This window comes from Salmo trutta, chromosome 1 (assembly GCF_901001165.1).
Source record: "Salmo trutta chromosome 1, fSalTru1.1, whole genome shotgun sequence".
Taxonomy (NCBI): Eukaryota; Metazoa; Chordata; class Actinopteri; order Salmoniformes; family Salmonidae; genus Salmo; species Salmo trutta.
The window spans coordinates 24,537,385-24,561,613 of NC_042957.1; the positions used below are offsets into that span (position 1 = coordinate 24,537,385).

The 24,229-nt window shown below is 41.5% G+C and overlaps 2 protein-coding genes and 1 non-coding gene across 6 annotated transcripts; 2 read left to right on the plus strand and 1 right to left on the minus strand.

Moving 5' to 3' along the window:
- Nucleotides 1–1,022: 1,022 nt before the first annotated feature.
- Nucleotides 1,023–3,081, plus strand: LOC115191889 (protein FAM177A1). 3 transcript variants are annotated; one of them, XM_029749908.1, is made up of 6 exons: nt 1,023–1,194; nt 1,336–1,399; nt 1,723–1,860; nt 1,964–2,018; nt 2,099–2,193; nt 2,557–3,081. In XM_029749908.1, exons 2-6 carry the CDS (start codon nt 1,379–1,381, stop codon nt 2,740–2,742), a joined length of 495 nt encoding a protein of 164 aa, XP_029605768.1. In that variant the 5' UTR covers nt 1,023–1,194; nt 1,336–1,378; the 3' UTR covers nt 2,743–3,081. The 3 variants fall into 3 exon arrangements, with proteins under 3 accessions (XP_029605768.1, XP_029605761.1, XP_029605754.1); XM_029749901.1 differs by having other exon boundaries at nt 1,024–1,168; XM_029749894.1 differs by having other exon boundaries at nt 1,175–1,399.
- A 152-nt stretch (nt 3,082–3,233) lies between these two features.
- On the minus strand, nt 3,234–3,315 carry trnas-gcu (transfer RNA serine (anticodon GCU)). The gene has a single exon. It is a non-coding gene; the product is annotated as a tRNA-Ser (tRNA).
- Nucleotides 3,316–3,763: 448 nt separating this feature from the next.
- Nucleotides 3,764–5,227, plus strand: LOC115191907 (uncharacterized). 2 transcript variants are annotated; one of them, XR_003877789.1, is made up of 2 exons: nt 3,764–4,383; nt 4,559–4,661. XR_003877789.1 is itself a non-coding variant. In XM_029749922.1 (2 exons), exons 1-2 carry the CDS (start codon nt 4,031–4,033, stop codon nt 5,062–5,064), a joined length of 642 nt encoding a protein of 213 aa, XP_029605782.1. In that variant the 5' UTR covers nt 3,766–4,030; the 3' UTR covers nt 5,065–5,227. The 2 variants fall into 2 exon arrangements, 1 of the variants encoding a protein (XP_029605782.1); XM_029749922.1 differs by having other exon boundaries at nt 3,766–4,166; nt 4,559–5,227.
- The last annotated feature ends 19,002 nt before the right edge of the window (nt 5,228–24,229 follow it).

Here is a 24,229-nt window from a genome sequence, read left to right on the forward strand (position 1 = left end):
AAAAGAAATCTGGTTGGTTTTTCTTTGCATTTTCTCCTACCATATCTATTGTGTTATATTCTCCTACATTATTTTAACATTTCTACAGACTTCAAAGTGTTTTCTTTCCAATGGTACCAATTATATGCATATCCTGGCTTCAGGGCCTGAGCTACAGGCAGTTTACTTTGGCCATGTCATTCAGACAGGAAGTGGAGAAAAAAGGGGCCTATCCCTAATTAAGACTGGATTTATCAGTGATTGACAAGTGCAGGAACACTAGAGTAATGGTTAATGAAGAAAGAAATGGACTTGACAATCTGATGTCATTCAAATATGATGTCAATCATAAACTGCTTAAACCATTTCAGTGAAGGGAGTAATGTTGTACTTTGGCACATTATTTTACACATGGAAAATTGTTGGATGAAGTAGCCTACTATGTATGTAAATTAGTCAAATTAATTACAAATGTTTGTTTTATCTGTAAATGACAGCGATATACATATTACTGTAGTTTTTAGAGTACTGATTTGCTGTAATTGCCTAAGAGTTGTTTTTGAAAATATGTTAATGACAGCTAGCATCTACTGAGGAGGTACAATAGGGGAAAAAGTAACCTCCAGTATGGTATACTAACTTGCCAATCAATTAAGAAAATTGTGCATTCTTTCTGTTCAACCTAAAGCACATTATAATGCCTTTGCACTTTAAATCTTATTAGTCAAACAGAAATTAAGAACATATACAACATATGTTATCTCTACAATACCTTTTTATTCTTGGAACAATTAATTTTCACATTTAAGGACCAATTAGATTTATTTTTAATTAACATGTTTATGAAAACAGTTTGCTGTATCATAACAATGTTTACACAAGTCAACCTGAAGGTCATTACTCTTCATCTAATGGTGCCCTTCGTGGAAAATGTTTCAAATAAAAATGTCAAGAAACCTTGGGTTACTATTTTATGTCGTAATCAAACACTTATTTTCCTGATGTAAGAACAGGGTGTGTGTGCTGCACTCAAGTATCATTAGCCAGAGGAACAACATCACTGCATATAGCAGTTAACAATAAACCTTGACATTCTACACAGTGGAACAAGCCCAACCCTCAGCCTTACAAGAAAACTGAAATTCGTAGCCTGTCATCCAATGACCGCAGTCTCTGACTGGTGTTCACAGTAAGCATGACTAAAACGTGTTTCTGGTGTGTTGAGTATCAGGTTTCAAACTAATGTTGGACCCAGTATCTTGCTTTTTTTCTGTTGCCTTGATTGACCATTCCAGTGCCATCAGAGTGGAGGAAATGTATGTACTCTGAGCTGTGAAAAACATTTTTGCTCTACAGGCAGCAGCACAAGGAAAGGAAAACCATTTATTCAGTGTGAAGAATGAGCGACAGTTTCAAGGAAGTAAGTGCTGTTCATATGTAGGCTAAAGGGTTTACCTGTCAAAGTTAGACATTTCTTTATAAATACGTCTTCAGTATCTCTCAATTCAGAGCTACCTTTATGATTGCTTCCTGTATGGAACATACTAATAGCCCTTTAAGACTATCCCTTGGCAAATAGATGGCGTCAGTAGAAATTGCTTATCATAAGCTAATGCAGTACGCACCCACACCATTATCAAGCACAACCACAGACCTTATGTTTAATGAATTGTTTATACAGGACGGGTATGAGAGGATATGGGGTCATTAACAGTGTGTGTCTCTCGGGGTCCTGACATTCAGGAGACACAGTTCAGGGGTCCTTCACTGTCCCTGCAGAGGAGGGTCATCCATTTCTCCAGCGGTGAGACTCTGGAGGAAGATGACAGTGAGGAGGAGGATACATTACGAGAGGAGGTGTTTAGGGAGCCGGAAGACATGGTAGGGAAGTGTTCAAACAGTTAGGATTTTGATTCTTAGTATAAATAACGTTTAGTCCATGAGCACAGTTGGAATGCAGCACTGATCTGTGTGTATGTTTTAGCCCAAATTCCCATGGAGAGCTTTTACTTGGTCTCTGGGCAGGAAGTCATTGCGCAGTAAGTTGCATTCCATTCATGTGTGCTCTTGAAACTATTTTAAAAAAGCATTGTCTTACATAACATGTTTTTGCCTTTAGCTTGTGATTTTATTGGGGAAAAACTGGCTGGTGTACTTGGCCTCAACACTGCCAAATACCAGTATGCTGTAGATGAACATCAGCGTGACAACAAGGTAAGGTACATACAACATTACACACACATACGGCCAGGAGTCTTTCTTGACCACATAAGAGTCATGAGTTTTTCCTGACCATGTGAGCTGACTAGGTAAAACCTGGTGATAGGCACTAAGCCCCAGAGTTGTTCTCTGGTCAGGTAAAGTGGTCAGGAAAAGTTTCTGGACCTACACATAAAGCCTGCACAACATAGTCAGAAATGTAGACCACATATGCATTTGTTTCCAATCTTCAGTCAAATTCTTAGCTCTTGATTAAACATACACCAACTTTAATAATTTAGCAGTCACACTCAAACAGAACTCTTTTTCTAAACCGAATTGCAAAATGTTTAAGCTATCAGTTTTGTTCCCTTCTAGAACACAGGCAGTAAAGACACCGAATGCTCCTATGAGAAAAGAAGGGATAGAATCCACCTTTCTTCGAGGATGAGCAGTGAATATGGTGCCACAAGCTCCCACGGAGTCCCTGCTGGTTCTCAAGCCACTGAGCACAGAACTACAGGATCCCGCAACATGGGTTATCAAGATGATAATGAGCATTGAAAAATAACTAGGCTAATAAACAAATCAAATGTTATTTGTCACATGCGCTGAATACAACAGGTGTAGACCTTACCGTGAAATGCTTACTTACATTTTTTTTGCATTGTTTGTTAAGTTGTAAGTAAAAAAAAAAGCTAAATCAACTAAAGGAAAAATAGTAACACAATAGTATGCATTGAACGCATGAAACTTGTTGTGCTAACAAACTAAGAGAGCAAATATTTATATTGCTGTGTGTATTTGTTGGTGTTCCTCTGTGATTTCTACTGTATTGCACTTTATCTGACTATATTAATACAATTCTGAAATGTTAATTAAAAACATGCAGTATATATTTTCCATGCATGCCTTCAATTTATTTGAATTTCTGACTAAATGTGTTTTGTACATTATGCGTGCAAATATCGAATAAATGTTCTGGATAGCACAGAACATAGATAATTGCTGTGTATAACTGATGACTGATCACTTTGGCTAGTTATAAAAATAACCGACGAGGATGGGATTCGAACCCACGCGTGCAGAGCACAATGGATTAGCAGTCCATCGCCTTAACCACTCGGCCACCTCGTCGTAGTGCTTCCTGTTCTAAAACAGTTACCCTTATCAAACCACATGAACTACATCATTTTTACCTGACTGCAAATACTACTGCATGTTTGTATGTTCTGTATTTTGCGCAACATTTAACGTTGCATTTTAGAATTGTTCTGTTTTGATTTTCATTAATAAAATGTATTTGTTTTAGCTAGCTAGTAAATCTGTCTCAAGCATTGTGGTAGCTAATTTAAAGCCAACTTATTCTTGATCTGGTTTGTGGTGGAGGCAGCGCATGGATGGTGTGACGCAATTATAGAGCCTCTGGAGGCATGCAGAGGCCATATTGAGCTCTGTACCGCATCGCTGTGCGCCTCTCAAATGTAGTAACAATGTGGATGGCTCCGTATAGCTCCGCATTGACATGATTGGTTGACGGCAGGTGAGTGCAGGAGGTCCTGTATAAACACAAACTCACTTCCTTGTCAACTTCCTTCACGACAGCTCTGCGCTGCTCCGCGGAACGCAAGATGTGTGAATGCCCTGACTTCCACAGTGGCCATATCTTCTTAAATGTTGCACAGCCAATGCAGAGATTGGACTGACCATGTAAAGCCTTTTAGCCAGCAAGCAAGCGTTTCAAGTTTGACCTATCAGCGTTTGGAAAACATTTGATACGCATGCGCACTGTCTTTGAATTCAAAACCCATAGTAGCAGCAGCGAGTGCTTTGAAAGCTAACGTTAGCTAACATGCAAATGGCTGACAGAATCATTTCGGCTGTTTCGGATTACCCCGAGTTGTATAACATAACTTTAAACTCATACAGGGACTCACAGAGTAAGGCAAGGGCATGGAGGGCTGTAAGTCTGCAAGTAGAAATGCCTGGTAAGGTCAGCTTGCTTCTAGCAATAGCTTGCTAACTACCCAGTTAACGTTAGCTAGTAAACTAGCCAACTAGCTAGCTATAGCTACCTAGCTACTTGAACTGTTGTTGACCAAACTTTCACCTAGGTAGCTACGTACCTAGCTACATCCTTAGCTAGATAGCTACCTGCCAATTGTTATCCCCCAAATAAAACAACAATGTGATCCCTGCAATAAGGTAAATTAGGAATAAATACATGTTTACATAACATTCAAGAAATGTCATGTGTGTATTTTAATCATGGTCAGACTATCCATAGGTCAGATTGAGATTGCTCTATTTGTGTTAGTTGCAGATATCCTGACCCCACTCCCCTCTTATTTTTGTGTTACGTGTCATTTGGGGTGTTTAGTGGAGGACTGTCGGAATAAATGGAAGAACCTGAGGGACACTTTTGTCAAATTCAAGCGGGCTGAGCAGCAGAGGAGAGCATCTGGGGAGCTGGACATAAACAAGAAGACCTGGATGCACAGCAGAAGCATGTCCTTCCTTACCCCCTTCATCCAGGCCAAGGGCTTGCAAGGAGACACCACAGATGACTTGGAGGAGGAGGAAAGGGAGAGGAACAGGGAAAGTGCCACAGAAGGTGTGGATGATAAATCACCCTACATTATCCATGAGATCGAGGGGGACCAGGCAGACGATGAGGATGCTCCCTCTCCTGACACTGTGTCGGGATCCAATGAGCCCAGGAGGAAGAGGAGGTGGCAGATGGACGGGATGGACGGACTGGAGGACATAGAGGATGAGATGTTCTTCTTTAGTTTGCTCCCGTATCTTAGGAAGCTCCCCCATAGAAGGAAGAGTGCTGTAAAATTGAAAATACACCAACTTCTACATGAAGCAGCATTCCAATAACCCACTGCCCAGCCCCTGCCCTCAATTCTGTTTCCACGGTTTTGTAAAGCACAAGCCTTCATTTTGTCCTGTTATCAACTATTGTTCTATATTCAGTTTGATACTATGCCTGTTTATGGTTATTGCAAAGTCAATTGTTAACAAATAAACGCTTTCAACATTTGAGGGCCTTAATTGACTACTTTGTCTGAGCAATTCTCCCACATGCTCAAAATAATAAAACATTACACACTTCACCCTGGGCTGATGCGATTGGAAACCATTAGCAATGGTGATGCTACCAGTTGAGCAATGTTTAACATTATGCGTATCATTGAAAAATCCAGGAGATGAGGGAAGAAATGCCAACACAAGTAGTATTTGTTTTGAATGCAGAAGCAGAGAGGGGTACTTTTCAATACTTACCAGGTGGGGGCAGTCAGTCTCACTGTCAAAGAAAAAAAGTTATTTCTCCAGCCAAGGAGTGTTGTCCACCATCAGTTTCCTTTATGGACTGAGCTTAACCTGTTATTGTTAACTAACACTGATTTGCATGGGAAGGCACTCTGAACTGGTTATGTAGCATCCCACATGTCAGCAGCACTGTAGAGTCTACCATTGCAGAAAACCTTTATCAAGTGCTAAAGGGCCTCTCTGGTTTACTTGGACACTTAAACCAATCTACGGCACTGATTCGGTATGTACCAGCTCAATCCCAATGCCTCTCTATAGCCCCGGTTATACCTGGTGCTAACATGGGTTCTCTGTCCTGATATTGTCTACATTCTGATTATCCATTCTGTTATCCATCCACTGTCTGCATTGTGACCAGATTTCCTGGTCCCTTCTTTATGCAAATTATTTCACAGCTATTCATTCAAAATATGATTTATTTAATGTAAGACACATATTGATGTAACCAATCAATGGTGCCACCTGTCAATGTCAAGAATTTTGATTTAAATGGTTTCTTTGTCCAGATTGGTCTACACTTGTAAGATATTCAGACACCTCTGGAGGTGGGCAGGATGATCTGATCACAATCAGATCACAGTGTGTCTTTTGATTGTGCCCACATTTTTAGACAGTTGTAGACAATCAGAATGTGGACTTTTCAGACAGACCATTTCACTCTCCAAAATTCTAGCAACCGGGGCCGGCTCTATGGGTTGGCTAAGCTGGGCATGGACCCGCCCAGATAGAATTTGTACCCCCCCAGTTTTAGTTTTGTTTCCCCATAAACGTAACAAATGGTATATGAATTACCCTGTTCGGGTTTGCCAGTGTAGTGCTGCCAGTAGCACAGACCGGGACAGTGTGCTCTCATGATCTGAGGAGGGGTGAGGGAGAGGGATGTAATAATTTCATTGTAGTTAAAATCCAAAAACGAATTCTGATTGGGCACTTAACCATGCAATGCCATAAGGTACCGCCTTCAGTAACTTGTTTAGGAATCTCATTGGATCCCAGGGCGAGGGGTTTTTACTCACAGAGAAGGGGAAAAATGGTTCAATTTTGCAGACTGCTACAGCTAATAGACTAGAGATGGAGTGCGGAAGCCCACTCAATCCATTCTATTGTTTTTTAATGAAGAATCTCTCCCTTCTCACATGTATTTGGGTTGTATGAGATTCCTTATGAGAGCCTTCGTGCCCAAACCCATGCAGTGTGATAAATGTTAATTATTTTGTCAGGTGCATGTAGACGGGAGGAGTATTATATGCCAGCTGAGCCTAAATGATGCAATTGTTGTGGTGATCATGCACCCGAATTACTGAAGTGTCCTGTTAGGGTGAAAGAGATGGAGGTGGCAAGAATAAGGGCTGTCCAATGTCTCCTATCCGGAGGCGTTCAGAACAGTGGAAGAAAGGTTGAATAAGTTGAATAAGTAATGGTAGGAGTAGAGGCACAAGATTATATTCATTGTCAATAGAGGGATCCTGACATGTTGCATGTTACGAAGGTGGACTTTGTAGCGTTTATCACTTTGGTTATCAACTGGACAGCGCAAACAGAGAGGACATCTGTGAAAATAGGCATTGTGAGTGCAGCTGAGCGTTTTTTGTGATTCAGGAATTTTTCTGCAGAGGCATTTCCAGGAATCCTGTCAATGAATGCTCTGTCCTCACAGGCACCTGAGCCTGTGTAAGGATTTGATTTCAATGTGACTGAAGGAGTGAGATGGTTGTTTGATTCATTTTTGTATTATGTCGTCCCCCCCTTCCCACAATGGAATATTTGTGTTTCAATACCCCGTAGAGTAGGTAGCAGCAATACACCAATAGGTGTAGTCTGCCATAAAACTTTAAAGAAGAAGAATAGGCTAGCTAGTAGCAACTAGCTTCGTTGAGTTTTGGTAGTGGCCCGCTGAATAATTATAGTTAGTTGGCTAAGCTTTGATCAGCATGGGATATCATATGATATGATAATGGCGCAGGAGGAAATGGCTTGTGTTTTACGGGCTCTTATCCAATTGTGCTATTGTGTGTGTTTTTTTGTGTTATTTGTAACTTATTTTGTACAAAATGTTTCTGCCACCGTCTCTTATGACCGAAAAGAGCTTCTCGATATCAGGACAGCAATTACTCACCTCGTACTGGATGAAGATTTTTTATTTAACGTGTTGGACTCAAAGGATTTACTTCAGACACCCAACAAGGCCCAAATCACCATCATTTGCATGAAGAAGAGATTAAGATAGTGGGGACGTAGGTCAGGGTGCCTTGTAAGGATACAATGGCGAGTGGGTAATCTGCCTCTACCATCAGTCCTATGAGTCAATGTAAAATTATTGGATGACAAAATGGACGAGCTACAGTCATGAATATCCTACTAACGGGACATTAAAAACTGTAATATCTTATGTTTCAGCTACATTTTACATTTTAGTCATTTAGCAGACGCTCTTATCCAGAGCGACTTACAGTAGTGAATGCATACATTTCATACAATTTCATACATTTCATACATTTTCTTTCTGCATGTTCTTTCTGCATGTTTCTGCATGTTCTTTCTGTATGTTATCCCCGCTAGTCGTGGATAACATACAGCTGGTGGGGTTTTCAAAGCATCAGCAAGATAGAACAGCTGCCTCCGGTAAGACAAGGGGTGGTGGTCTGTGTATATTTGTAAACAACAGCTGGTGCACGAAATCTAGTCTCGAGGTTTTGCTCACCTGAGGTAGAGTATCTCATGATAAGCTGTAGACTACAGTATTTACCAAGAGAGTTTTCATCTATATTTTTCGTAGCTGTCTATTTACCACCACAAACCGATTCTGATAGTAAGGCCGCACTCAATGAGCTGTATAAGGCCATAAACAAACAGGAAAACACTCATCCAGAGGCTGCGCTCCTAGTGGCCAGGGACTTTAATGCAGGGAACAAATCCATTTAACCTAATTTCTACTAGCATGTTAAATGTGCAACCAGAGGAAAAAAACTCTAGACCAGCTTTACTCCACACACAGAGACACGTACAAAGCTCTCCCTCGCCCTCCATTTGGCAAATCTGATCATAATTATATCCTCCTTACAAGCAGGAAGCACCAGTGACTCGCTAAATAAAGAAGTGGTCAGATGATGCAGATGCTAAGCTACAGGACTGTTGTGCTCGCACAGACTAGAATATGTTCCGGGATTCTTCCGATGGCATTGAGGAGTACACCACATCAGTCACTGGTTTCATCAATAAGTCCATCAATGACGTCGTCCCCACAGTGACCGTACGTACATACCCCAACCAGAAGCCATGGATTACAGGCAACATCTGCACTGAGCTAAAGGGTAGAGCTGCAGCTTTCAAGGAGTGGGACTCTAACCCGGACGCTTATAAGAAATCCCGCTATGCCCTCCGACGAACAATCGAACAGGCAAAGCGTCAATGCAGGACTAAGATTGAATTGTACTACACCGGCTCTGATGCTCGTCGGATGTAGCAGGGCTTGCAAACTATTACAGATTACAAAGGAAGCACAGATGCGAGCTGCCCAGTGACACAAGCCTGCCAGACAAGCTAAATTACTTCTATGCTCGCTTCGAGGCAAGCAACACTGAAGCATGCATGAGAGCATGAGCTGTTCCGGACAACTGTGTTATCACGCTCTTCGTAGCCGATGTGAGTAAGACTTTAAACAGGTCAACATTCACAAGGCCGCACAGCCAGACGGATTACCAGGACATGTACTCCGAACATGCGCTGACCAACTGGCAAATGTCTTCACTGACATTTTCAACCTGTCTCTAACCGAGTCTGTAATACCAACATGTTTCAAGCAGAACCCCATAGTCCCTGTTCCCAAGAACACCAAGGAAACCTGCCTAAATGACTACCGACCCGTAGCACTCACGTTTGTAGTCATGAAGTGGTTTGAAAGGCTGGCTCACATCAACACCATTATCCCAGAAACCATAGACCCACTCCAATTTGAATACCGCCCCAACAGATCCACATACTTCGCAATCTCTATTGCACTCAACAGTGCCCTTTCCCACCTGGACAAAAGGAACACCTGCATGAGAATGTTATTCATTGACTAGAGCTCAGCGTTCAACAGCATAGTGCTCTCAAAGCTCATCACGAAGCTAAAGACCCTGGGACTAAACACCTCCCTCTGCAACTGGATCCTGGACTTCCTGACGGGCCGCCCCCAGGTGGTAAGGGTAGGCAACAACACATCTGCCATGCTGATTCTCAACACGGGGGCCCCTCAGGGGTGTGTGCGTAGTCCCCTCCTGTGCTCCCTGTTCACCCATGACTGGGTAGCCAAGCATGACTACAACACCATCATAGAGTATCCTGATGACAGGCCTGATCACCGACAACGATGAGACAGCCTATATCGAGGAGGTCGACAACAACCTCTCCCTCAACGTGATCAAGACAAAGGAGATGACCGTGGACTACAGGAAAAGGAGGCCCGAGCACACAAGCATTCTCATCGACGGGGCTGTAGTGGAACAGGTTGAGAGTTTCAAGTTTCTTGGTGTCCAAATCACCAACAAACTATCATGGTCCAAACACACCAAGACAGTCGTGAAGAGGGCACGACAATGCCTATTCCTCCTCAGGAGACTGAAAAGATTTTCAATTGGTCTTCAGATCCTCAAACGTTATACAGCTGCACCATCGAGACCATCCTGACTAGTTGCATCACCGCCTGGTATGGTAACTGCTCGGTCTCTGACAGCAAGGTGCTACAGAGGGTAGTGTGTAATGTGAGAGCAAAATTGCAAGATTATGTTATAAATACTGTTATTGCATCAAATGGTTGTTTTATGAATATGACAGGGGTTTCTTAGAACACTCTCATCTGTGTGTGTTCTACTGAGAATGGGCCTCTGGGTGCTTAATGCTGACAGAATATTTACGATGCCTTGGGTGATAAACCTAACAAGACCGCATTTCGTAGCATGAGTTGGTGTTTCTGTTCTATGAGGTACCAGGGTGGAGATGGCTCCAGTATGGATAAACTGGAAAGGAACTTTGTTTTGGGCGCCAGACCCTGGTTTCTACACAATGAGAAGTCTTTACAGCAGATACAGTTTGCTGTGAATTATTAGTATCTTTCGGACGAATCCTAACCTTGTGACCCATTCCATACATCTGTTGTTTGTCATGAACATTCAGGAGGATGTACTTTGCTATAAAATGCTGTGGCTCAAATCCACTCTTTGGGCTCTCAACGAATCACCTATTGGTGGGTCGTTGACAAGCTTCATTATTGCAATAATTAATCAATGTTACTAATACGTTTTGAATAAAGTAATATCCTGATTGGTGATTGACCTTGTCTCTCCTCATTATTGATTAGAATTTCCACAACAGTACGGCCCAGTACATCGCTGGGGCCAAGCTTCCTGCCACCCAGGGCCTCTATTCCAGGCGGTGTCAGAGGAAGGCCCTAAAAATTGCCAAAGACTCCAGCCACTCTAGTCATAGACTGTTCTCTCTGCTACCGCATGCAACGCGGCACCGGACACACCAAGTCTAGGTCCAAAAGGCTTCTTAACAGCTTCTACCGCCAAGCCATAAGACTGCTGAACAGCTAATCAAATGGCTACCCGGACTAATTGCTTTGACCCCCCCTTTCTTTACGCATGTGCTACTCGCTGTTTATTATCTATGCATAGTCACTTTACCCCTACTTACATGTACTGTACATATTACCTCAATTACCTCAACTAACCTGTACCCCCCACATTGACTCGTACCGGTACCCCCTGTATATAGCCTCATTATTGTTGCTCTTTTATTTTTCACTTTAGTTTATTAAGTAAATATTTTTCTGAACTCTTATTTTTTTTTAAACTGCATTGTTGGTTAAGGGCTTGTAAGTAAGCATTTCACAGTAAGATCTACAATTCTGTGCATGTGACAAATACAATTTCATTTGATTTGATTTCTGCTCCATGCAACACTGTACACAATCACCTTTTTTATGTGACTTGTCATCTTATACAGGGGTGCCTGTCACTCTGCTTACAGTGTATCAATGAAATTCACATAAATAGTGGAATATATTGTCATATATACAGTAACCCAGGTATTTCAGCAGTGCTTTGTACGCTACATTATAATTCCAAATGGTAGCACATAGTGACTCTTTCCACTTTGTTTTATGATGTAGTATTTATAGCCACATCTATATATGATTTAGTTTGACCTTTTCAACATAAGTTGATGCCAAATCAATGCATTTATGAAGTAAAAATATAAAAATGTACAGTGTTCAGCAGTTATCAAACTATATAATGTATGTTAGCTTGGCACTATATCATTATGGTTCAGAAGTTATCAGTTTTGAGCAGTTTGATGATAGTGATAGTTATTTGTATTGTTAACATGTGTATCAAATGACGTTGGAGGCAGCTTATTGTAGAGAAATTAACATTCAATTCTCTGGCAACAGCTCTGGTAGACATTCCTCGGCGTTACTCTGGACCCTGATCTCTCTTTTGAAGAACATATCAAGACTGTTTCAAGGACAGCTTTTTTCCATCTACGTAACATTGCAAAAATGAGAAACTTTCTGTCCAAAAATGATGCAGAAAAATTAAACCATGCTTTTGTTACTTCTAGGCTGGACTACTGCAATGCTCTACTTTCCGGCTACCCGGATTAAGCACTAAACAAACTTCAGTTAGTGCTAAATACGGCTGCTAGAATCCTGACTAGAACCAAAAAATTTGATCATTTTACTCCAGTGCTAGCCTCCCTACACTGGCTTCCTGTTAAGGCAAGGGCTGATTTCAAGGTTTTACTGCTAACCTACAAAGCATTACATGGGCTTGCTCCTACCTATCTTTCCGATTCGGTCCTGCCGTACATACCTACACGTACGCTACGGTCACAAGACGCAGGCCTCCTAATTGTCCCTAGAATTTCTAAGCAAACGGCTGGAAGTAGGGCTTTCTCCTATAGAGCTCAATTTTTATGGAATGGTCTGCCTACCCATGTGAGAGACGCAGACTCAGTCTCAACCTTTAAGTCTTTACTGAAGACTTATCTCTTCAGTAGGTCCTATGATTAAGTATAGTCTGGCCCAGGAGTGTGAAGTCAACGGAAAGGCTGGAGCAACGAACCGCCCTTGCTGTCTCTGCCTTGCCGGTTCCCCTCTCTCCACTGGGATTCTCTGCCTCTAACCCTATTACAGGGGCTGAGTCACTGGCTTACTGGTGTTCTTCCATGCCGTCCATGGGGGGGTGCGTCACTTGAGTGGGTTGAGTCACTGACGTGGTCTTCCTGTCTGGGTTGCCCCCCCCCCCCCCTCCCCCCTTGGGTTGTGCCGTGGCGGAGATCTTTGTGGGCTATACTCGGCCTTGTCTTAGGACGGTAAGTTGGTGGTTGTAGACATCCCTCTAGTGGTGTGGGGGCTGTGCTTTGGCAAAGTGGGTGGGGTTATATCCTGCCTGTTTGGCCCTGTCCGGGGGTATCATCCAATGGGGCCACAGTGTCTTCTGATCCCTCCTGTCTCAGCCTTCAGTATTTATGCTGCAGTAGTTTATGTGTCGGGGGGCTAGGGTCAGTCTGTTACATCTGGAGTATTTCTCTTGTCTTATCCGGTGTCCTGTGTGAATTTAAATATGCTCTCTCTAATTCTCTCTTTCTCTCTTTCTTTCTTTCTCTCGGAGGACCTGAGCCCTAGGACCATGCCTCAGGACTACCTGGCATGATGACTCCTTGCTGTTCCCAGTCCACCTGGCCGTGCTGCTGCTCCAGTTTCAACTGTTCTGCCTGCGGCTACGGAACCCTGACCTGTTCACCGGACGTGCTTGTTGCACCCTCGACAACTACTATGATTATTATTATTTGACCATGCTGGTCATTTATGAACATTTTAACATCTTGACCATGTTCTGTTATAATATCCACCCGGCACAGCCAGAAGAGGACTGGCCACCCCTCATAGCCTGGTTCTTCTCTAGGTTTCTTCCTAGGTTTTTGGCCTTTCTAGGGAGTTTTTCCTAGGGAGTTTTTCCTAGCCACCGTGCTTCTTTCACATGCATTGCTTGCTGTTTGGGGTTTTAGGCTGGGTTTCTGTACAGCACTTTGAGATATCAGCTGATGTACGAAGGGCTATATAAATACATTTGATTTGATTTTGATTTGATTCCTGCAGTCTGCATGCCAATTGCACGCTCTATCAAAACTTTAGACATCTATGGCATTGTGTTGTGACAAAACTGCCCATTCTGCCTAAGTGGCCTTTTATTGTCCTCAGCACAAGGAGGACCTGTGTAATGATCATACTGTTTAATCAGCTTCTTCATATGCCACACCTGTTAGATGGATGGATTATCTTGGCGAAGGAGAAATGCTAACTAACAGGGATATAAAACAATTTGTGCACCAAATTTGAGAGAAATATGCTTTTTTTGTGTAAGGAAAATGTTTGGAATCTTTTATTTCAGCTCATGACTCATGGGACCAACACTTTACATGTTGCATTTATATTTTTGTTCAGTTTATTTACGTTAACTAGGCACTACAACATTTTGATTCAGTAGTCACCAGCTTTGAGCAGTTTGATTAAGTTATAGCTAATTGTATTGTTAACATGACAAGAAAATCATATAAAAAATTAAGTGAATATTGAAAAGCAGATACTTAGAATGGATATGTATCCAAATTGAAATAGTGGTTTGGTGCAGTGAACAAATGATGTTCTGAATTTGTTTGTTGTACTAAGTCATTTGAAAATATCCTTAGAGTATTGAAACATGAGCCGTTTTGATTATCTCTTTTGATTTTGTGCTTTGAATTCTGAAAATGTACCACACACTTGTGAAAATTGCACAAAAGTGATTGAAAAAGAAAGATGTTACTTCCAAGACCCCTAACCTGTTTGAATACACTGAGGAGCCCATCAAACATCACCAGCCAATTATTTATGCTAAGTTGAGAGCCTTTGTGAAGGTCTGTGACATAGATTTCTGCCTACAGGAACAGTCATGTAATATACAGTGCATTTGGAAAGTATTCAGACACCTTGACTTTTTCCACGTTACAGCCTCTAGAATAGATTACATTTTTTTCCCCCTCCAATCTACACACAATACCCTATGATGAAAAGGAAAAACAGGTTTTTAGACATTTAAAAAAATTCATTTGAAATAGTACATTTACATAAGTATTCAGACGATTTACTCAGTACTTTGTTGATGCACCTTTGTCAGCGATTACAGCCTAAAGTCTTCTTGGGTATGACGCTACAAGTTAAGCATACCTGTATTTGGTGAGTTTCTCCCATTCTTTTCTGCAGATCCTCTCAAGCTCTGTTAGGTTGGATGGGGAGCGTCGCTGCACAATTATTGTCAGGTCTCTCTAGAGATGTTAGATCGGGTTCAAGTCTGGGCTCTGGCTGGGCCACTCAAGGACATTCAGTGACTTGTTCTGAAGCTCCTCCTGCGTTGTCATGGCTGTGTGCTTAGTGCTCTGGAGCAGGTTTTCATGAAGGATTTCTCTGTACTTTGTTCTGTTCATCTTTCCCTCAATCCTGACTAGTCTCCCAGTCCCTGCCGCTGAAAAACATCCCCACAGCATGATGCTGACACCACCATGCTTCACCGTAGGGATGGTGCCAGGTTTCCTCCAGATGTGGCGCTTGGCATTCAGGCCAAAGAGTTCAAACTTGGTTTCATCAGACAAGAGAATCATGTTTCTCATAGTTTGGTCCCGTGTGGCTCAGTTGGTAGCGCATGGTGTTTGCAATGCCAAGGTTGTGGGTTCGATTCCCACAGGGGACCAGTACGGAGAAAAAATATATGAAATGTATGCATTCACTACTGTAAGTCGCTCTGGATAAGAGCGCCTGCTAAATGACTAAAAATGTAAAATGTGCCTTTTGAAAAACTCCAAGTGGGCTGCCATGTGCCTTTTACTGAGAAGTGGCATCTGTCTGGCTACTCGACCATAAAGGTCTTATTGGTAGAGTGCTGCAGAAATGGTTGTCCTTCTGGACGTTTCTCTTATCTCCACAGAGGATCTCTGGAGCTCTGTCAGAGTGACCATCGGGTTCTTGGTCACTTCGCTGACCAAGGCCCTTCTCCCCCGATTTCTCAGTTTGGCTGGGCAGCCAGCTCTAGGAAGAGTCTTGGGGATTCCAAACTTCTTTCATTTTAAAATGATGGAGGCCACTGTGTTCATGGGGACCTTCAATGCTGTAGAAATGTTTTTTTCCCCTTCTCCAGATCTGTGCTTCGACACAATCCTGTCTCTGAGCTCTAAGGACAATTCCTTCGACCTCATGGCTTGGTTTTTGCTCTGACATGCATTGTCAACTGTGGGACCTTATATAGACAGGTGTGAGCCTTTCCAAATCATGTCCAATCAATAGAATGTATGACAGGTAGACTCCAATCAAGTTGTAGAAACATCTCAAGGATGATCAATGGAAACAGGATGCACCTGAGCTCAATTTCGAGAATCAAGGTAAGGTATTTCTGTTTTTTATTTGTAATATATTTGCAAATATTGCTAAAATCCTGTTTTTGCTTTGTCATTATGGAATATTGTGTGTAGAGTGATTAGGGAAAAAACGATTTAATACATTTTAGAATAAGGCTGTAACATAACAAAATGTGGAAAAATTCAAGGGGTCTGAGTACTTTCCGAATGCACTGTATACTGTAGGTTAACAGCAAGGATAAACTGATATCACAATACGCCTTGCTCTTATCGATAAAAAGATATCAACATTATATTGAAATAGCTATACTGGTGCCCACACCTAAAATGTGCACATTGAGAAGTAATTGTATTTATCATCACATGCTTGTATGTTTAGCTTTGTGTTTAGCTTGAGTGCTTGTTTTTCAAACAACAGTATTGAATGGGGAATTGTAGCAGATACATATCCTTCTATGTTTAAACTACCAATGCTGTATTGAGATCAGAGAATTTCCAGATCACGATATGCCTTGTTCATATTGATATCAAAATATCAAAATAGCATTATTGGGTCCCACCACTAATATCTAGGATGTAAAATGTAATCCTTAATTTTAGAAAACTGATGTCTGCAGCATAAGTGAATATAATTACATGTTTGTGTGTGTGTGTGTGTGAGAGAGAGATCCTTATTGATCTTAAAAATCTAATTTAATAATTACATCTGATGTGTTCATAGTAATCAAAACCAGGCTACAGCTACAAGTGAAGACACACCACCTCCCAATTACAAAGGGTATAGAGAGGGGCCGTCTTGTTTTAGGGTGAAAGCGAATCACTAATGTTTTATGCAGATTTAACACTTGCAAAGGCTTCTGGGGTGATGTACTGTACCCCGTGAGTCCAAATGTGCACTTCACATTTCCATATCATAAAACTCATGTCATATACAGTGTAAAGTTTTAATCACTAGGTTTGATGTACTCAGTCAATTGAAAATGTGCTTACAGTTTTGAAGCATGAGACATTTCAATGATCTGATTTGATTTATGTGCTTTGAGTTGTGAAAATGTTCCACATACTTAAAAAATTGCACCAAATTGATAAAAAATATAAAAATAATTCCAAGCCTCTGTGAAGTCCAGACAACTGCTTGTTGATTCCCAATTGGGCCAGGAGTGAATGCTCTGGGAGGCCTATTCCTACTCCCAACCAGTTTGATTACATTGTTGGATTTCGACCCAGACCCCCAAAACACACCCCCTTCAAAACACTTTCAACAGGCCCCCCCAACCAAACCCCTACCCTCAACACCAAAAGGTTTCAACATGTCCAACCAAACCCCCATCTTCTCCACCCACAAACTTGATCAGAAGTCATAATAGACCTTTGGCTCCCCAAATAGCCTCACACACTACCACTGATCAAGGGCATAAAAACATCCTTGTCCCACAATTGACCAAGGACTTTACTTGATGAAAATCACCAAGTCTTCTGTCTTACATAAAGTCCAATACACTACCCCCAAGATCACAACAAGTCCCTCACACGTCTCATGGAGAGAAAAAACCCACAGACACTGACATTTTCCACTCGTGCCCCAACATATCTGGATGTATCTGAAGAACTCATGCCAAATTTGGAACTGGTTTCTTGGGCGCTGACACATTCCTTGTGTCTTCATCATTCGGTCGTACGCCCTTGATGGTACTGGGTAGACCAGACCTGTTGATAGATTTCTCAGGTGCTTCAGCCTCAATAGCAAATGATTGGCTGACCTCCATGGCTGCTGTTTGACTGGGTACAAATAGTTTCAGTCAGAATTGTCTAAACTACAGTGCATTCGGAAAGTATTCAGACCCCTTGACTTTTTACACATTTTGTTATGTTACAGCGTAATTCTAAAATTGATTAAATAATTTCCCCCCCCTCATCAATCTACACACAATACCCTATAATGAAAAAGCAAAAACAGGTTTTTAGAGTTTTTTGCAAATGCATTCCCAACCCAAAAACAGAAATATCACATTTAAATAGGTATTGAGACCCTTTACTGAGTACTTTGTTGAAGCACCGTTGGCAGCGATTACAGCCTCAAGTCTTCTTGAGTGTGACACTACAAGCTTGGCACACCTGTATTTTGGGAGTTTCTCCCATTCTTCTCTGCAGATCCTCTCAAGCTCTGTCAGGTTAGATGGGGAGTGTCGCTGCACGGCTATTTTCAGGTCTCTCCATGGATATTCGATCGGGTTCAAGTCCAGGCACTGGCTGGGCCACTCATGGACATTCAGAGACTTGTCCCGAATCCACTCCTGCTTTGTCTTGGCTGTGTGCTTAGGGTCATTGTCCTGTTAGAAGGTGAACCTTCACCCCAGTCTGAGGTCCTGAGCAATTTTTAGCAGGTTTTCATCAAGGATTTCTCTATACTTTGCTCTGTTCAGCTTTCCTTCGATCCTGACTAGTGTTCCAGTCCCTGCCACTGAAAAACATGCCCACAGCATGATGCTGCCACCACCATTCTTCACTGTAGGGATGGTGCCAGGTTTCCTCCAAAACTTGACACTTGGCATTCAGGCTAAATAATTCAATCTGGGTTTCATCAGACCAGAGAATCATGTTTCTCATGCTCTGAGGCCTTTATGTGCCTTTTGGCAAACTCCAAGTAGGCTGTCATGTGCCGTTTACTGAGCAGTGGCTTCCGTCTGACTACTCAACCAATGAAAGTCTGATTGGTGGAATGCTGCCGACCGAGATGGTTGTCCTTCTGGAAGGTTCACCTCCCTGACAAAGGCCCTTCTCCCCCGATTGTTCAGTTTGGCCAGGCAGCCAAATCTAGGAAGAGTCTTGGTGGCTCCAAACTTATTACATTTAAGAATGATGGAAGCCACTGTGTTCTTGGGGACCTTCAATTCTGTAGAAATGTTTTGGTACCCTTCCTCAGATCTGTGCCTCGATACAATCCTGTTTCGGAGCTCTAAGGACAATTCCTTTAATAACCTCATGACTTGGTTTTGGCTTTGACATGCACTGTCAACTGTGGGACATTATATAGACATCTGTGTGCCTTTCCAAATCATGTCCAATGAATGGAATTTACCACAGGTGGATACCAATCAAGTTGTAGAAACATCTCACGGATGTTTAATGGAAACAGGATGCACCTGAGCTCCATTTTGAGTGTCATAGCAAAGGGTGTGAATACTTATGTAAATAAGGTATTTCTGCTTTTTATTTTTAATATATTTGCACAAATTGCTAAAAAACTGTTTTCGCTTTGTCATTATGGGATATTGTGTGTAGAGTGATGAGGGAAAAAACCATTTAATACATTTTAGAATAAGGCTGTAACGTAACAAAATGTGGAAAAATTCAAGGGGTCTGATTACATTCCGAATGCAGTGTATAGTGTAGGTTAACAGCAAGGATAAACTGATATCACAATACGCCTTGATATCAACATTATATTGAAATAGCTATACTGGTGCCCACACCTAAAATGTGCACATTGAGAAGTAATTCTATTTATCATCACATTCTTGTATGTTTAGCTTTGTGTTTTGCTTGAGCGCTTGTTTTTCAAACAACAGTATTGAATGGGGAATTGTAGAAGATAAATATCATTCTACGTTTAAATTACCAATGCTGTATAGAGCTCAGAGAAATTCCAGGTCACGATATGCCTTGTTCATATTGATATCAAAAGATTCAAATAGCGATATTGGTGCCCACCCCTAATATCTAGGATGTAAAATGTAATCTTTAATTCTGGAAAACTGATTTCTCTAGCATCAGTGAAAATACTTATGTGTGTGTGTGTGTGTGTTTGTGTCTTTGTGTTTGTGTGTGTGTGTGTGAGAGAGAGAGATCCTTATTGATCTTAAAAATGTAATTTAATAATTACATCTGATGTGTTCATAGTAATCAAAACCAGGCTACAGCTACAAGTAAAGACACACCACAATTTTAAGCATGATCCATTTCGATGATCTGATTTGATTTATGTGCTTTGAGTTGTGAAAATGTTCCACATACTTTTAAAGATTACACCAACGGGATACAAAAACAACTGCAACTTCCAAGCCTCTGTGAAGTCCAGACAACTGCTTGTTGATTCCCAATTGGGCCAGGAGTGAATGCTCTGGGAGGCCTAATCCTGCTCCCAACCAGTTTGATTACATTGTTGGATTTCGACCCAGACCCCCAAAACACACCCCATTCAAAACACTTTCAACAGGCCCCCAACCAAACCCCTACCCTCAACACCAAAAGGTTTCAACATGCCCAACCAAACCCCCCTCTTCTCCACCCACAAACTTGATCAGAAGTCATAATAGACCTTTGGCTCCCCAAATAGCCTCATACACTACCACTGATCAAGGGCATAAAAACATCCTTGTCCCACAATTGACCAAGGACTTTACTTGATGAAAATCACCAAGTCTTCTGTCTTACATAAAGTCGAATACACTACCCCCAAGGTCACAACAAGTCACTCACACACGTCTTCAAGTCTGAATGGTTATGTCAATGTCATGTTACATTTTTTCATTTTTATAAATTTGCGCTATGATGAAGCTGGCTCTCATGAGGACCACCACAGGAAACGAAGACCCAGAGTTACCTCTGCTGCTTAGGATAAGTTCATTAGAGTTAACTGCAGCCCCAAAAAATGCTTCACAGAGTTCAAGTAACAGACACATCTCAACATCAACTGTTCAGAGGAGACCGCGTGAATCAGGCCTTCAAGGTCGAATTGCTGCAAAGAAACCACTACTAAAGGACACCAATAATAAGAAGAGACTTGCTTGTGCCAAGAAACACGAGCAATGGACATTAGACCGGTGGAAATCTGTCCTTTGGTCTGATGAGTCCAAATTTGAGATTTTTGGTTTCAACAGCGGTCTAGCAGTGTCTTTTTGAGATGCAGAGTAGGTGAACGGATGATCTCCGCATGTGTGGTTCCCACCATGAAGCATGGAGGAGGAGGTGTGATGGTGTGGGGGTGCTTTGCTGGTGACACTGTCTGTGATTTATTTAGAATTCAAGGCACACTTAACCAGCATGGCTACCATGTCATTCTGCAGTGATACGCCATCCAATCTGGTTTGCGCTTAGTGGAACTATCATTTTTTTCCCAACAGGACACTGACCCAAAACACACCTCCAGGCTGTGTAAAGGTTATTTGACCAAGGAGAGGGATGGAGTGCTGCATCAGATGACCTGGGATCCACAATCACCTGACCTCAACCCAAAAGAGATGATATGGGATGTGTTGGTGTCATGGTTGTTGTAAGGATTGGACCAAAACGCAGCGGGAATATGTATACTCATCTTCTTTTTATTTTGAAGAAGGAGAAACAACTAAATACGTATACAAAAAAGAAAAAACAAAACAGTCCTGTCAGGTGCAACAAACACTAAACAAGGAACAACTACCCACAAAATCCCATAGAATACACCCCTCTTAAATAGGACCTTCAATTAGAAGCAACTAGGATCAGCTGCTTCCATTTGAAGGTCAACCCAACAAACACCACATAGAAATAGACATACTAGAACATAACCCAACAAACCCCGAAACACTCTAAACAAACACACCCCTGCCACGTCCTGACCAAACTACAATAACAAATAACCCCTTTACTGGTCAGTATGTGACAGTTGGACCGCAGAGTGAAGGAAAAGCATCCAACAAGTGCTCAGCATATGTTGGAACTCTTTCAAGACTGTTGGAAAAGCATTCCAGGTGAAGCACAGTTCCTGCTCAGTCAAAACTGTTCGCTGCTCTGGCACCCCTATGGTGGAACAAGCTCCCTCACGACGCCAGGACAGCAGAGTCAATCACCACCTTCCGGAGACACCTGAAACCTCACCTCTTTAAGGAATACCTAGGATAGGATAAAGTAATCCTTCTAATCCCCCCCCCTAAAAGATTTAGATGCACTATTGTAAAGTGGTTGTTCCACTGGATATCATAAGGTGAATGCACTAATTTGTAAGTCGCTCTGGATAAGAGCGTCTGCTAAATGACTTAAATGTAAATGTAAATGTAAGCTGGTTGAGAGAATGCCAAGAGTGTGCAAAGCTGCTTTGAGGAATCTCAAACATAACATCTATTTTGATTTGTTTAACACTTTTTTGGTCCCTTCATGATTCCATATGTGCTATTTCATAGTTTTGATGTCTTTACTATTATTCTACAATGTAGAAAAATGTAAAATAAAGAAAAACCCTGGAATGAGTAGGTGTGTCCAAACTTTTGACTTGTACTGTATAAATATATATATATATATATATATATTTTATATATATATTTTACTTTATTATTTTCCCCTAACCCTACCACCCTTCCCATAATTGTCACGGTCGTGATAATGGACGGACCAACGCGCAGCGTGATTTGAGTTCCACATCCTTTTATTAAGTGAAAACTTCAACAAAACAATAAACAAGCAACGAAACGTGACTTACGTGGTGCAACAAGCACAAACAAACAATATCCCACAAATGCAGGTGGGAACAGGGACACCTTAAGTATGATCTCCAATTAGAGACAACGATAATCAGCTGCCTCTAATTGGGAACCATACTCAAACCCAAACCATACTCAGACTTTTCAGATCACCCAGCAGTGCTATTTGCAGAGTTAACTCCAGGTAAATGTTTTGTGTTTTTCTATAAAGCATTGGTTGATGTGTACGGCTACATTTCAGATACATTTTTGTACATTTGAACAGTAGTAGGACCAATCTACCTTGTTTTATTGGAGCTCTAAAGCAATACTAGTTGTGCCCCCCCTCCCCCCACATGGATTTAAAATGCCCCCTCGGGGATGTCATTCTGGAGCCAGTCCTGGAATCAACTGTATGTAAAAAAAAATATGTTTATGTTTGGTTTGGACACTTGTAATTGAACATACATGCACTAAAACAACATTGTTGCAAGTTGCTCAAGAATAAAATAATTGTTTGTGAGATTTCTGTCGCTTTATTTAATTGATTATGAGATGATTGAAAGAACACACACATACAGATAACAATGTAATAAATAATTATTAACATAGGGCTAGATTCAATCCAGACCGCAGAAGGTCTGTGTTACAACGCGATTGACATTTAAAGGTGAATATTTAATAAATAAACGGAACATAATACAAAACAAGAAACACTAGCAGCACACAGACATGAAACTGAAACAATAACGCCTGGGGAAGGAACCAAAGGGAGTGACATAAATAGGCCAGGAGAGGGTCAATAAGTGCTGGTGCGTGTGAGGATGGTGACAGGGGTGCGTAATAACCAGCAGTCTGGTGACCTAGAGGCCAGAGAGGGAGTATACGTGACATTTATCGTGAATGCAGTCTCCGGCTAATCACACTGTAACTCTGAACTGCCGTGATACGGATTTAATAGAGCCCTTAGTCTCATTGAGATTAAAAATGTACTTTGCAGGAGAGACCTGGTTAAAAAAGCATAACGCAAACATTTAAAAGATAAAACAAAAAGCACAAAAACTTCAGGTTACACATTGAACAGGCACATTGGTTTTGGGAGGAGGGGTTCAACTATGGCTTAAAATATTGACAGCCCCTAAATCATTTTTCACCATAGATTTTACTCTAGCTTTAAAATAAATAACAATTAGGCCAGGATTCAACAAAGGTGCGTTGTCTACAAGTGCACAGCAATTGAAGTGCATTTGAAGCTAATTTCCCGCTTGAGACGATATCTGCAGTGTTTAAAATGAATGCAATCTCCTCAAATGTTGGAGAGATAGCCTTTAAAAGACACCTTGTCGCTAGGCAATGTGCTTTTCTCCAACAGACTCGTCCCAAACTCGGTCCAGTGGTTTCAAGTTTGTATCCATAATGTTTGACGAGCAAAACAAACATACTTCTGCATTTCCCACTGTGTAAACTCATTGATTCTCATTGCAAATAGGCTCAGGATAACTCCTGATGAAGTTGGGTAGCTGATATTCAGAGCTTAAATAGCCAAATTGATTAGTCATAGGAATCAGAACTAATAAAGGCAATGCAACTGCCTGTTTTTTGCAAACGGTAGGCCTACCACATGGATGGGCATTCATAAGATTCCATTGTGTGCTGACATGGTAGGCTACACCCCAGTAAGCATGGACCGACGCCGACATCTTTTGGCAGTCTTTTTTGGTTGTTTTACAAACGGTAAGCCTACCACATAAATGGACCAAATCTGAACCAATCAATGTTTGGTTCAGATTTTTCTATTCTGGACCAGACTTGATTTGGCCCAAAATGATTTGGCCTATAAATGA

Bases quoted from the DNA above. Each gene is read 5' to 3' on its own strand.
- LOC115191907 (XM_029749922.1), top strand. From the start codon at position 4,031: ATGCAAATGGCTGACAGAATCATTTCGGCTGTTTCGGATTACCCCGAG. The intron at 4,167-4,558 runs GTAAGGTCAGCT...TGGGGTGTTTAG, and splicing joins TCTGCAAGTAGAAATGCCTG to TGGAGGACTGTCGGAATAAA.
- LOC115191889 (XM_029749908.1), top strand. From the start codon at position 1,379: ATGAGCGACAGTTTCAAGGAA. The intron at 1,400-1,722 runs GTAAGTGCTGTT...CCTGACATTCAG, and splicing joins TGAGCGACAGTTTCAAGGAA to GAGACACAGTTCAGGGGTCC. The intron at 1,861-1,963 runs GTAGGGAAGTGT...TGTATGTTTTAG, and splicing joins TTAGGGAGCCGGAAGACATG to CCCAAATTCCCATGGAGAGC.